This window comes from Cetorhinus maximus, chromosome 16 (genome assembly GCF_964194155.1).
Source record: "Cetorhinus maximus chromosome 16, sCetMax3.hap1.1, whole genome shotgun sequence".
NCBI lineage: Eukaryota > Metazoa > Chordata > Chondrichthyes > Lamniformes > Cetorhinidae > Cetorhinus > Cetorhinus maximus.
This window is the reverse complement of record NC_135894.1, coordinates 68,023,829-68,038,835: the sequence shown is the minus strand read 5'-3', so window position 1 is coordinate 68,038,835 and position 15,007 is coordinate 68,023,829. Positions and strand designations below refer to the sequence as shown.

Sequence of the window (15,007 nt, the reverse complement as noted above, 5' to 3'; positions counted from 1 at the left end):
CCACACACACCCTCAGATACACCCCTTCCCCAGTACAGCCCTCTCCCTGCAGCCTCTTCCCTTGCCTGAGGCCACTTCTCCCACATCCCCAAGCAAGCGCTAGCTCTGCAGCTATTGAAAATTCACCCTCGCCTTATGACTGGTCTGGTAGGTAGAGACCTGCCCATGAGTCCCCCTAAAAGTGATGTGGTGCTGTCTGTGAAGCCTGGTGCTGATGACTGCAAGTGCAGCCCGAAGCAAGGTAGGCAAAACAAACCTCGAAGTCCCGAGCGAAATGCAGGTTGCCAGGTGCATATCACTTACGTACAGTTATGAAACACGTCGGCATGCAATCAGGCTGACATGCTAGGATGATCCAACTTGGGGGAATAATTTCAGTGAGCAGAGCTTATAATGAGATGCTAAAGTATTGAAATTATGTTCCTGACATGAGGCAGTGGGAAGCATGGCTCACCATTGAGGGTGGAGCAGACAATCGCAATCTAGTTTCATGACGCTATAAAGCCGATTTCTGGCCTTCTCGCCATATAGTCTGTTCACGCCCGCCATGACATCCTGTAAAGAACCTACTTTTATTTTTCTTGGACTGTGGCTTTAAAATTGGACTGTGGATTTAAAAACTACCATGGCTGTGGCTAAAAGACATGTTCACTGGAATATGATGAAGAATGTCTACAATGTTGCTATCCTGGAATAGAGTGTACCATAAAAGAACAGGTTGGTACTGGAAAGGAGCCCTGGACTAAGGGGTACTGCCTGATGACAGCATTTTAATTGGCTCCTGACCAGGTGACCAGGGTTTTGTGTGGTAACAGTGCAGGGACTACAGCTCCTAGCCTGCAAAGAGGGAAGACCGAAAACCTTTCTCTCCTGTGTTTGTAAGATTCCAGTAATTCTGCCATAGTGGCTTGCTAGCTATTCCTCACATCTCTGTACCCTGCTTTCTCTGAAAATCCCTGTCAAGAGGAAAAGGTGAAAATCACCAGTAGAGACATTGAAAAGCAAGTTTTTCAACCAGTGAACCACAGATTGAAAGTGCTGAGAGACCACCTTGAGTCATCAACAAACTGCAAGGAATTTGGAAGACATCAATCAAAATCAACCCATCTGATCCTGTACTCTGGATTGGTGCAATTGAACTGTTTTATTTCACCCTTAAAATCCACATTTTGTGCGTCTTATGTATGTGTGTGTTTGTAATTTAGGGGTTTAAGAAGGGGTAGAGTTTAAGTTATAGGGTTAGAAGTTAGAAGTTCATATTTCTTTCTTTTGCCACTAGTTAAAGACAATTTGTTCAAGAAACAGTTATTTACTTATTAAGTTTACAAACCTGGTGCTTATATTCTGTTAACCTAAATTAAACAGTTAGGTAGAATTGGAGCAATCTGGTGGTTTGGTCAAACTTTCACATTTGTCACAGCTTGGGGAACAGTGGGGCTTGATATTACAGCGTACTATCCCCAGTGAATCGTGGCAATCGCCGCCAGTGGGCACGGATGATTCCGTCCACATTGTCACATATATTTTATAAGTTGTCAAACTCAATCTAACTTCAACATGGGATCAAACCTGGCTCATAAAGTGCACAAGAAGTCTGTTGGATTTGAGAGGCACTTTATAAATCTACCTGGAGTTAATTAAAATATTTACAGGAATGTTGTTCCTAATGGTGCTCTGTAAACATTTTAATTTTAAGTTCTTGCAGAGGATCCTGCCCAAGTGTTACATGCAGATAACATATATGCCCTTTGCTACAATTGTCTAAAATCTCTGTGTTCCTTCAGTTCTGGGCTCTTGCACATCCCCAATTTTAATCACTCTACTATTTGTGGCTGTGCCTTCTGCTGCCTAGAGCTTAAACTTTAGATTCCCTCCAAAGCCTCTTAGCTCCTCTACTTCCCTCTCCTCCTTTAAAGTGCTCCTTAAAACTTTGACTCTTTAACCAAGCTTTTTATCATTTTTGTTTCTATGTGGCTTGCTGTCAAATTTTATTTGAAATCCCTCCTGTTGAGTGCCTTGTGACAGTGGTGTAGTGGTAATGCTCTGGGGTCGGGGTTCAAATCCCACCACGGCAGATGGTGGAAATTGAATTCAATAAAATTCTGGAATTAAAAGTCTAATTTTAACCATTGTTGTGAAAACCCATCTGGTTCATTAATGTCTTTACCTGGTCAGGCCTACATGCAACTCCAGACCCACAGCAATATCTTAAAAATGCCCTCTGAACAAGGGTAATTCTATTATTACATCACCATAAATCTCAGTAAGCAGCAGTAAATTGCTGTTTCTAGGTTTAAAATCCATCATTCAAATCTTTAACAAAATCAGAAAATGTTGGAAATACTCAACAGAACTGGCAGCATCTCTGAAGACAGAAATGGTTTTAACATTTCACGTTGATGACTTTTCTCAAATTCAAATCCTTTACTTTCATTCAATGACTTGCTTAATCTAAGAACAGAAACTATTTTCACACAAATAAGCCCAACTGATTCAGTTACTTCCCTTCCTACCAACCTTCTCTAGAAAAAGGGTTGTACAACAAGCCAAAGTTATCATTAACCTCCATAAAAAGTTAATATGAACTTACTTGGGCACATCCAGAATTGTATTCACAGGTATATGTTGTACAAAGGGAATAATGGGTCTGTAAAGCAAACAGAAAATATAACCATTAAAAATTGTAATGTAATGGTATGAACCAAAAAAAATCATTATTTTTTAAAAAAAAGCAAAATACATCAAACAGGTTTCAAATCTTTTTCTCTCTTCATCATTTAGTCTCCTCCCACCCAATTTCTTTACTCATTGGAGCAAAGCAACCATCTCTTTGACTTCTGTCAGCATAATTCACAAATGGCCAACAAGAGGTACACTAATGCATAATTGGACTGACCTGGTCAGTTTCCATCTTCTTCCCTCCCTGTCCCTCGTCGCTGGACTAGTAATCCAGAGACCCAGGGTAACGCTCTGGGGACCCAGGTTCGAATCCCACCATGGCAGATGGTGGAATTTGAATTCATTAAGAATCTGGAATTAAAAGTCTGATGATGACCATGAAACCATTGTCGATTGTTGTAAAAACCCATTTGGTTCACTAATGTCTAATGTCCTTTAGGGAAGGAAATCTGTCATCCTTACCTGGTCTGGCCTACATGTGACTCTAGACCCACAGCAACATGGTTGACTCTTAAATGCCTTCTGAAATGGCCTAGCAAGCCACTAAGTTGTAACAAACCGCTACAAAGACAAGGAAAAGGAATGAAACTGGACGGACCATTCACCACTGACCCAGGCACTGGAAACGACAATGGCAATCGCAGCCCTGTCGACTTTGCAAAGTCCTCCTTACTAACATCTGGGGGCTAGTGCCAAAATTGGGAGAGCTGTCTCGCAGGCTAGTCAGGCAACAGCCTGACATAGCCATCCTCACAGAATCATACCTTACAGATAATGTCCCAGAGTCCATCATCACCATGCATGGGTATGTCCTGTCCCACCGGCAGGACAGACCCAGCAGAGGTGGTGGCGCAGTGGTATTCTGTCAGGAGGGAGTTGCCCTGGGAGTCCTCAACATTGACTCGGACCCCATGAAGTCTCATGGCATCAGGTCAAACATGGGCAAGGAAACTTCCTTCTGATTACCACGTACCGCCCTCCCTTGGCTGATGAATCAGTGCTCCTCCATGTTGAACATCACTCGGAGGAAGCACTGAGGGTGGCAAGGACGCAGAATGTTCTCTGGGTGGGGTGCTTCAATGTCCATCAACAAGTGTGGCTCGGTGGCACCACTACTGACCAAACTGGCTGAGTCCTAAATGACATCGCTGCTAGACTGGGTCTGCAGCAGGTGGTGAGGGAACCAACAAGAGGGAAAAACATACTTGACCTCATCCTCACCAACCTGCCAGCCGCAGATGTATCGTTCCATGACAGTATCGGTAGGAGTGACCACTGCACAGTCATTGTGGAGACGAAGTCCCGCCTTCACATTGAGGATACACTGCATCGTGTTGTGTGGCACTACCACCGTACTAAATGGGATAGATTTTGAACAGATCTAGCAACTCAAGACTGGGCATCCATGAAGCGCTGTGGGCCATCAGCAGCAGCAGAATTGTACTCGAACACAATCTGTAACCTCATGGCCTGGCATATCTCCCACTCTATCATTTCCATCAAGCCAGGGGATCAACCCTGGTTCAATGAAGAGTACAGGAGGGCATGCCAGGAGCAGCACCAGGCAAACCTAAAAATGAGGTGTCAACCTAGTGAAGCTATAAAACAGGACTACTTGCGTGCCAAACAGCATAAGCAGCAAGTGATAGACAGAGCTAAGCGATCCTTCAATTAACGGATCAGATCTAAGCTCTGCAGTCCTGCCACATCCAGTCGTGAATGGTGGTGGACAATTAAACAACTGACTGGAGGAGGTGGCTCCACAAATATCCCCATCATCAATGTTGGAGGAGCCCAGCACAGCAGTGCAAAAGATAAGGCTGAAGCATTCACAACAATCTTCAGCCAGAAGTGCCAGTGGATGATCCATCTCGGCTTCCTTCGGAGGTCCCCAGCATTACAGATGTCAGTCTTCAGCCAATTCGATTCACTCCACTTGATATCAAGAAACAGCTGAAGGCACTGGATACTGCATAGGCTATGGACAATGACAAAATTCCGGCAATAGTATTGAAGACCTGTGCTCCAGAACTTGGCCCGCCTCTAGCCAAGCTGTTCCAGTACAGTTACAACACTGGCATCTACCCGGCTATGTGTAAAATTGCCCAGGTATGTCCCGTACACAAAAAGCAGGACAAATCCAACCCGGCCAATTACTACCCCATCAGTCTACTCTCCATCATCTGTAAAGTAATGGAAAAGGTCAGCAACAGTGCTATCAAGTGGCACTTGCTTAGCAATAACCTGCTCACTGATGCCAGTTTGGGTTCCCCAGGGCCATTCAGCTCCTGACCTCGTTAAAGCCTTGGTTCAAACATGGACAAAAGAACTGAACTCCCAAGGTGAGGTGAGAGTGACTGCCATTTACATCAAGGCAGCATTTGACAGAGTGCGACATCAAGGAGCCCTGGCAAAACTGGAGTCAATGGGAATCAGGGGGAAAACTCTCCACTGGTTGGAGTCATATCTAGCACAAAGGAAGGTGGTTGTGATTGTTGGACGTCAGTCATCTCAGTTCCAGGACATCACTGCAGGAGTTCCTCAGGGTAGTGTCCTAGGCCCAACCATCTTCAGCTACTTCATCAATGACCTTCCTTCCATCATAAGGTTAGAAGTGGGGATGTTTGCTGATGATTGCACTATGTTCAACACCATTCGCGACTCCTCAGATACTGAAGCAGTCCATGTCCAAATGCAGCAAGATCTGGACAATATCCAGGCTTGGGCTGACAAGTGGCAAATAACATTCGCACCACACAAGTGTCAGGCAATGACCATGTCCAACAAGAGAGGATCCAACCATTACCCCTTGATGTTCAACGGCATTACCATCACTGAATCCCCCACTATCAACATCTTGGGGGTTACCATTGACCAGAAACTGAACTGGACTAGCCATATAAATACTGTGGCTACAAGAGCAGGTCAGAGACTTGGAATCGTGTGATGGGTAACTCACCTCCTGACTCCCCAAAGCCTGTCCACCATCTACAAGGCACAAGTCAGGAATCTGATGGAATACTCCCCACTTACCTGGATGAATGCAGCTCCTAAAACACTGAAGAAGCTGGACACCATCCAGGACAAAGCAGTCACTTGACTGGCACCACGTCAACAAATATTCACTCCCTCCACCACCGGCACACAGTAGCACCAGTGTGTACCATCTACAAGGTGCACTGCAGGAATTCACCAAGGCTCCTTAGACACACTTTCCAAACCCATGACCACTACCACCTAGAAGGACAAGGGCAGCAGACAGATGGGAACACCACCACCCGGAAGTTCCCCTTCCAAGTCACTCACCATCCTGATTTGGAAATACATCACCGTTCCTTCACTGTCGCTGGGTCAAAATCCTGTAACTCCCTTCCTAACAACAATGTGGGTGTAACTATACCACAAGGGCTGCAGTGGTTCAAGAAGGCAGCTCACCACCACCTTCTCAAGCGCAACTAAGGATGGGCAATAAATGCTGGCCAGTCAGCGAAACCCACACCCCATGAATGAATTAAAAAAACCAAAATGTTCCTTTGTTTGGCTTTGTTCTATCTATTGAGAATTGGCTTAGTATATTTCCAGGGATAATCGACAAACTAACATTTTTCTTAGTCCCAATACCTGTATCTGGATTTTCTGTCTCAGGAGTCCTTATTAGAAAATAGCAGATACCACTGCGTCCAAGATGTATTTGGATGTAAATGTATCTGATATACACATTTATCCTTAAGCACAGAAGGTGCATATTTACATTTTATTTTAGATATATTGAACTTTTGCCCGAATTCTCACCTGAAATCAGCAGGTTATAGATTCAAGTACCTCTCCAGGACTTGAGCATGTACTAAGGGAGTCCTGTAATGTTAGAGATGACGGGAGAGAAAATGGTTTCGGCTGGAAAATGTGCTTGGTCATTATGATGCATGACTAACTTGTGCCTGTCCATAAATGTTGCAAACCTTGTGCTGTCTGCTAAGTTAAATAATACTGTTAAGCAGACTGTTGAGTGGCTGCACGCCTCAGCAGGGGTCCAAAGTTCAGGCAAGACAAGCACCAATTGAACTGAGTCTTTAAGCCAGGCTGCACCTCTTGAAGGTGGGTTGATTTCTGGATGAAGCAGGTGCTGGAACTGGTTACAGAAGCCACTGAGCAAGAAATAGTAGAATGGAAATATTACAACAGACCAGGAAGTGCGCTCTGATGCAGCACAGAAGACCTTAATGCAAGAGGCTGCCAAGTGTCACTGGACGGTCTCCCCACACAGCAGCAGGCCCCCTAATGTGGGAAAGATGCATATAGAGGGGGGGGAAAATGAGCTCTGGGTGGCTGGCTCATCTTCCATCTTTCCTGCCTTTGCCATTTTACCGTATTATTCCCACCTCCCCACCTGTCTCAAAAAAGCTGGTAAAATTCAGCCCACAGTCTCTGGGTTGCTAGTCCAGGATCCTAGCCACAATATTATTGTACCATATACATCTGTGCCAGTTGCCCTTTTAAACATAACATATGTATGTCCATTGTCAGACATTTCAGTGGTTCATGATGGTCAAGTGGCATTTAATGGATTATCAGTCATGTGGTTACTAGAGACCGATTAAATGTATATGCTTTGCACTGTAACTTACAATCTGCTTCCAGAATGCTACTCATCTTGTCCCAGCTCAGTGTTTTACTCTTTGTTTAAGCGCTAAGCTGCGATTCCAAATGCCCACTCCCATCTTTGCTACAATGCTATATTCCATGTCCGGGCATTCCATTCCCTGCTGAATACTTCTCTTCCTATTCCACCAGTGTTTGTTCTTGATTCAAGTACGCTGATGCCCATTCTGATACAATGCTCTGCTCCTCTCCATTCCTACTCTGCATAAGTACTCCTCTCTCTACCCACATGCTCCATCCTACTCCCTGCCATCTGGCCAAATTCCACTCTATAGATCCTACACCAAGCCTAACCACTCCTGCTCTGACTTCCTTCAGCAAACTCTACTGTATTTCTACCATGTAGACTACATTTCTGTTCTGCAGCAAGACTTTCCGCTTAAGTCCTATCCTCCCCCTTTTCTCTTAGGGAGAAATACTCAGCAACTTAATTCAAGCCAGTTACTCTCATACCATTCCCTTCATTTTGTTTCCTAAGCCTTGGATCCTAAATTCCACCTCAGTCCCATGATCTGTGTAGTTTCACTCTCCAAACCCTAGGTTCTGGTCCCTTAACTCCTAAGTCCCATCCTAGCCACTCTCTCTCACCAAAACATATTGCATCAGCTCCCAAATACCCAGTGCCAGTCAGGGTAGTTAATCTGTGGAATTCTTTACCACAGAGGGCTGTAGAGGCTGTGTCGTTAAGTATATTCAAGGCTGAGATAGGCAGATTTTTAATCAGTAAGGGAATCAAGGATTATGGGAAAAGGCAGGAAAGTGGGAGTTGAGGATTATCAGATCAACCATGATCTCATTGAATGGTGGAGCAGACTCAATGGGTCAAATGGCCTACTTCTGCTCCTACATCTTATGGTCTTATGGAGCCTGCAGCTCATGACCCAGTGTAAGCAAAAGAGTCAGACCATACAGGTCAGGCAAGAGGTACAACTCAGCTCGGGCTCAGATCCTGCCCCTGCTTTGCTTTGAGTTTCTCTCTCACCTACATACTTTGCGCCAGCTCCTGAACAGCCACTGGTAACCCACTATTCATCTCGTACATGATGACTGCTATTGTGCTGTAAGATTATAGGGCCAGTAACAAGGCTACAAATTTTATCAGAAACCCCTCTTGGTAGTATAGCAGATGGGAAAACTTAGAAATAGGGTACATAATGATGCTAAGGTTAAGGGATTCTTGGAGATGTCAAGTTTCAAAAGCTTAATGCAGCTGAAAGCTAAACCTTGAAGCTGCTTGTGTAAGCTAATGCAGAGGGGCTTTGTTTGAGATAAGCAGCAACAGGATGTAGCAGCCATGAGATAAAAGGAAATAGAATAACAATGACACATTACGTGATCAAGTGAGGCTAGCATTGCTCACATGAACTGTGACTGAGCACAGGGAGGGGTTAACTGGATAAGAACCAGAATAAAAGCATTCCTCCTGAATAAGACCATGTAACACAGAAAACTAGAAACCAGAAGACAAGAGATGAGGGAGAGGGAAAGACATGCAGAGACAGAGAAAGAAGTTTGATGACCATGAGACCAAAGCTGCAAGAAGAGAAGTCATCGTGGGCTCCCCGCCCAGTCTTAATACACCTTCTGACTTTATCTCATTAAGGTAGTCAGTCTCACGACTGAACTTTTTTTTAACCAGTCCATTCCCATAATAGTTAAGGGGCACAAAACCCAAAAACTTATTATGTGCCTGAGCTTTAAAGGGATCAAGGATTCGGATTGACTAAATCATTAGAATATGTGCTGTTTGAAAGGAAGATAGAGGTTGTTATTTGACAGTCAACAAGCAAAGCCCACGTATTTCTGATAGAGCCACTGAATGGGATACTCTGAATAAATGCAAAAAGGTCCAAGGACATTGTGCAACACTGCATATTGCCAGTTTGGAAAACTGAGCTATTTAGGTCCTGTGAAACTAAAGCCCGCAGATGTATCAGCTAGACAGTGACTAAAATATGCAAAGCAATAATACAAAGTAGCCCAGTTCATCACAGTAAACAGAATACATTGGAAATATTGATCTGCATAAGAACCTCAAAATGTAAGGAAACTGCCATGTTTTTATAACAAATGCATATATGAGCAACAAACCATTGAGAGTGCAATAAAATGTCTGAATTATCCAATAATTGGAATAGTATAGTACTGGAGGTGTTTATGGCACACTTCAAATTATTCAGTAATTCAAATTAAGCAAAATGAGAGTAAAGTCAGATTCTGCATTTGTTATTCATGCTGTGTTTAACAAAAATACTGGCAAACAAAAACTGTCTTCAGTTATCTTACCTCGTGAAATACTTGTACCGGTTCTTACCGCTCACTTGTGGATCTTGCTGTATTTGTAACTGCATTTTAAGGGAAGGGTCATTTCTGCCAAGAAAAGGAAATATTTGTGTAGTGGGTTTGAATCAATTTTTCTATTTCTTGTTGTAAAAGACAAAAACATGAAATCTAAGCAAAAGCATTCTTTAAGTATAGACTAGAATCAATGTACTTTATTAATAAATCTTGTCAAAACTTTACATTGACTTTTTAAAAACAATATTCTTGCTGAATTGCAATTAGTTTTCTCTGAACTGCTTCACATAGTACCCTTACAAGGCAACAAAGAGAAGACTTGCATACCATCAACCTTACCTACATTCAAATAGAGGTCCTAGCCTTAAAGAGAAAATGTGCTAATCAGCACAAATCTCCTGTCATTTTCTTACCCTCTTTTGATATTTTGAAATTTGAGGCCTGAGCGCGTGAAAGAACTGGCTGAGATGAGTTTTACACTGAACAGTTTGACAAACCTTGCTTAACACACATTTGAACTGACAAGATCTTTGAAGCAGCTGGTTCAAACACCATCTGCTAATGTCAATTCAGCTCCCACATATACTCATCTGGAATTTCCATGGGGTTTCTTCTAATCTCCCATCGTAACATCAAAAGAAGAACACAAGAACTTCCAGAGAAATGATGTAAACAATTAAAAATGGCCATTAGTGAGGGTCATTTAATGGGAGGGTAGGGATCTTGCCGCCTTCCCACTCTGCCTCGTTAAGTCTGGAGCGGGAAGATTCGTGGACAGCCATCTTGTCCCACTGCCAATTGAGGCCCTTAAGTGGGCAATTAATGTCAAAGGACCTCACCCTGCCGCTGCTGGTATTCAACCATGTAGGGAGCCCAAAAAGCGAACAAGCGGGTTTCCGGGGTGGGAGGGGGTCTCTTGTTGCCAGGACTCAGTGCCTGAGGGACCGGCATCAGGAAGAAGGGGCCCTTTGAAAACCACCACACTGCCCTTGCTGCAACCCCCTCTCTCTCCCATGACTCCCCATTCTCGCTCACTGTGGCCTGAGGTCACTTGATGATCCTGGGCTTTTGATGGCTTCGTTGGCCACCACTTCCACTGACACTGCCTGCAATGGGCAGCTACCAGCCACTGATTGGCCAGCAGGTTTTGGGGGTGGGACCTCTGGCCCCATGGTTCTTATCCCAGGGAAGGTCCATCACTGCCTGATGGGCACTTAACTTCATCAGGCCTTCCCTAAAGGACGCGACCCAGGGCTCTTGCCAGCTCTCCAGCCAGCAGGTGAGATCCCTGTTGCCTGCATTAAATGCTACTCACAATGTCAAGCTTTTTTTTGCAGTAAATACAATTTTTCAAACAGGTATCTGTAGCAAGACGTGCTCTTCAAATATGTTTGTACTCCAGCTATAAGATTTACTTAAAGGTATATGTGGAATTGACTATTTAGCTTATCTAGAAAGAACATAGCAATTACGCTGCCAGGTGCTTGATGGCTTCTTGTTTTCTCTCTCCAAATCCTTTCCAGCGTTGATCAACAAATTTCGGGACTGGGTCATTACGATCTAGTTGAAAGGTGTAGCTTGGGAAACGCTGCAAATTACTGAACATGGTCTTATAGTCAGGTATTCTTTTCTGTGTGATGAAAGAAATATATAGAATTTGTGATGGCTAGGCCCAAAGGCAATTATTCAAAGCACACACTAACATAAATATATGGTTATGAAAATTCAATTATGTTGCTATTTAATATAAAGGCAAATTAGCAAGATAAGTCAATGTAGTAAACATTTCTGCACTCTTCAAAGGGACATTGTTGACATTTAGTGGCAATAAATTGTATAATTACTTAATTTATTCTGCTTATGTCAAAATCAATAAATAATAATTTGTGACATATTCTATCATTCAGCAGCTCACTATTTCTTTACAAATATTCTATCAGCCAGGTGGCATTTTAGAGTTTTTATAATGTAATGTGGTTGCACATGTGGCCTCCTGTGTACACCTATTGTTGCAAAAAAAAAGAAAATGCATTTCTAATCTGCAGAAATCATTATCAAGCTTGTCTGAAATCTTGACATGATAATGATTTATGGCGTGACTTGAAGGCAACACAACATGCAGGCACATTTTCAAATACAACCGTGCATCTCAAGAAATTCAGTCATAGATTAGTGCTTGTGAAAATCTGATACATTTGAAGGTGTATTAGTGCTCAAAAACAAATATTACATATGTATAAGTAGGAAAAAAAGTAATCGCTCTCTACTTGGCCAATTTCAGAGAGAATCCATTGGCACAGTGAAAAAAAAATCAATAAATAGCGGATACCAGGCAATATGGCAAAACAGTGAGGATATTCCTGACACTTTCAGTAAAATGGCAGGGCAACGTTTCCCATGTGTTCCTACTGGTATTAAATCATCTTTTCCTTGGATGTGTCTTATTGAGTGTGCAAGGTTAGATTCAGCAAGATTCACTTTTGACTGGATCACCATCCTGGGAGGGAGGGAAACCATATCAGATTGTTGCAGGTAAAGATAATGGCCACAAGCACAGCAGGTTACTCAAAATGTATAGAAAGATAGAGAGAGAGAGTTGGACTTGCACCTGAACATTGAAAAGTAATGCCAGAAGTAAGTGCACTATCTGGGAGATCTACAGTGACCAAAGAACAAAACTCTCAAATACTACTCAGTGTTGTGTTCAAACAGACCCCATTTTTGGTGGAACAAGGGCCTTATCCCACAATGTGGGAAATACAGATCTTTAGAGGAGTTGTAAACACTCTTGAAGGGTAGATAAAGTCTGTAGAAATGTCAAGCTGTCAAGTTAAATGGGCAGATTTAAAAAACTGCCTTCAGGTATCTGTGAGAGTTGAAAAAACTCAAGCTGTGAAGTTATTTAAATTGCTTGCCCTTAAAAACTGAAAAGAAACTGCCTGTCTGTGATAGTTGACAAAATATGTCCTAGCAGTTTCATCAGGTGTTTGTTGACATAAATCTAAATGATATCATTATAGCATTATTAATGCTTGGCTGCTTTCCATAGCGTATTATTATCACGGCCGGGGTGAGGAGGGGGGGGGATGTTGTATGTTCACAGTTTGATTGACAGCTCAAAGAGGTTATTAAAGGGTTAGCTGTCTTTGATGTTGAGTCATAAATGCTTGTTTTAATAAGGGGTTAGTACTTGAGGAGGTTTAAATGTATTGAATGGGCTTTCAAGAATGGGAGTATTAGTTCATTATACTGAAAGCTGTAATACATATTTAGATCTTTATTTTATTTCATCTCAATGTGACTCCTGAGGTTTGTCAATGGTGGATACTGGGTGAGTTGGCATGGAGGTTTAAGGGCAAAGGGTGGCAGGTGGGGTGGGGGTTATGAAGGCATGAATTGACATTAAGTTTACTTGGAGGCTATAACAGGCAATGGGGTGAGTTGGTGGCATGGGTTGGCAAGGAGGTTATGAGAATACATTGGGGATGGTTGAGGGCAAGAAGGGTAAGAGGGGCCATTGGGGATGAGTGGGGCATAGGTTGGCATGATTTGGCATGTATGGGCTTGGGGAGTGCAGGAGGGATGAGGGGTGTGAAGGGTGAGGGTTGGAGAGCCTAATTTTTAAGAAAACAACTGAGACAAATTTGCAGAGAACCAACCTTTTAACCAGCCCGCTTCAGCTCTTGGCAGCCCCTGTGGCCGTGTCAGGGGGTGATCTGCATCAGGGGGTGGCAGACCCAACTCCATCCAGTACCTGCCCCACCCCTCAGAAAGAAAATCATGCCATTTGGGACACTTTCTCCTGAGGTGGGTGTGCTGAGCTGGGAAATTTATGGACTTGAGCCACCTGCCTCAGGAGCAAAAATCCGGCCCATAGTGCATAAAATAAAATTAATGAGACCTTTAGTAGGTACAAAAGATCCCCTGATGAGTACACCTCCCCTCCTGTCATCCCCCATTGCACACCACATTTCCTGTTTGAGTAATAGGTATTTTGCTTGCATCTAACAATATGCTCTCAAGGAAACGTCCGCAGGAAACGGTTGAGGAAGGGATAAATGAGGGAACTACAGGTAGTCAGTCTAACCTCAGTGGTGGGGAAACTATTGGAAGCAATTCTGAGGGACAGAATTAATCTACACTTGGAGAGGCAGGGATTAATCAAGGACGGTCAGCATGGTTTTGTTAAGGGGAGGTCATATCTGACCAATTTGATTGAATTTTTCAAAAAGGTGTGTAGATGAGGGCAATGCATTTGACGTAGTCTACTTGGACTTCAGCAAGGCTTTTGATAAGGTCCCGCATGGGAGACTGATAATGAAGGTAAGAGCCCATGGGATCCAAGACAATTTGGCAAATTGGATCCAGAATTGGCTGAGTGGCAGGAAGCAGAGGGTGATGGTCGAGGGGTGCTTTTGTGATTGGATGCCTGTGTCCAGTGGGGTTCCACAGGAATCGGTGTTGGTTCCCTTGCTGTTTGTGGTATATATAAACGATTTAGACTTGAATGTAGGAGGGTTGATCAGTAAGTTCGCGGATGACACGAAAATTGGTGGGGTGGTAAATAGTGAGGAGGATAGCCTTAGATTACAGGAGGATATAGACGGGCTGATCAGATGGGCTAATCATTGGCAAATGGAATTTAATCCAGATAAGTGAGAGTGATGCACTTGGGCAGGACAAACAAGGCACGGGAATACACGATGAATGGTAAGACCTTGGGAAGTACCAAGGGAACCTGGTGTGCATGTCCACCAGTCCCTTAAGGTAGCGGGACAGGTAGATAAGGTGGTTAAGAAAGCATATGGGATACTTGCCTTTATTAGCCGAGGCATAGAATATAAGAGCAGGGAGGTTATGCTGGAACTGTATAAAACACTGGTTAAGCCACAGCTAGAGTATTGCGTGCAGTTCTGGAATCCGCATTAAAGGAAGGATGTGATTGCACTAGAGAGAGTGCAGAGGAGATTTACCAGGATGTTGCCTGGGCTGGAGAGTTTTAGTTATGAGGAGAGATTGGATAGACTGGGGTTATTTTCCATGGAACAGAGGAGATTGAGGGGGGACATGATTGAGGTGTATAAAATTATTAGGGGCATAGATAGGATAGACAGGAAGCAACTTTTCCCCTTGGTGAAGGGATCAATAAACAGGGGGCATAGATTTAAGGTAAGGGGCAGGAGGTTTAGAGGGGATGTGAGAAAGAAATCTTTCACCCAGAGGGTGGAGTCTGGAATTCGCTGCCTGAAAGGGTGATAGAGACAGAAACCCTCATAACATTTAAGAAGTGTTTGGATGTGCACTTGCAATGCCATGGCATACAAGGCTACGGGCCTAGTGCTGGGAAATGGGAGTAGAAAAGTTAGGTACT

General features: G+C 43.5%; 1 protein-coding gene across 1 annotated transcript in view; it reads right to left on the bottom strand.

Moving 5' to 3' along the window:
• cfap91 (cilia and flagella associated protein 91) overlaps positions 1 to 15,007 on the bottom strand; it is a 95,165-nt gene that overhangs the window by 60,366 nt on the left and 19,792 nt on the right. The window contains exons 3-5 of the mRNA XM_078559968.1: positions 11,109 to 11,266; positions 9,625 to 9,708; positions 2,591 to 2,647 (exon numbers count right to left, since the gene is read on the bottom strand). Of these exons, the coding sequence (XP_078416094.1) occupies positions 2,591 to 2,647; positions 9,625 to 9,708; positions 11,109 to 11,266 (299 nt within the window). The remainder of the gene's footprint in view (positions 1 to 2,590; positions 2,648 to 9,624; positions 9,709 to 11,108; positions 11,267 to 15,007) is intronic.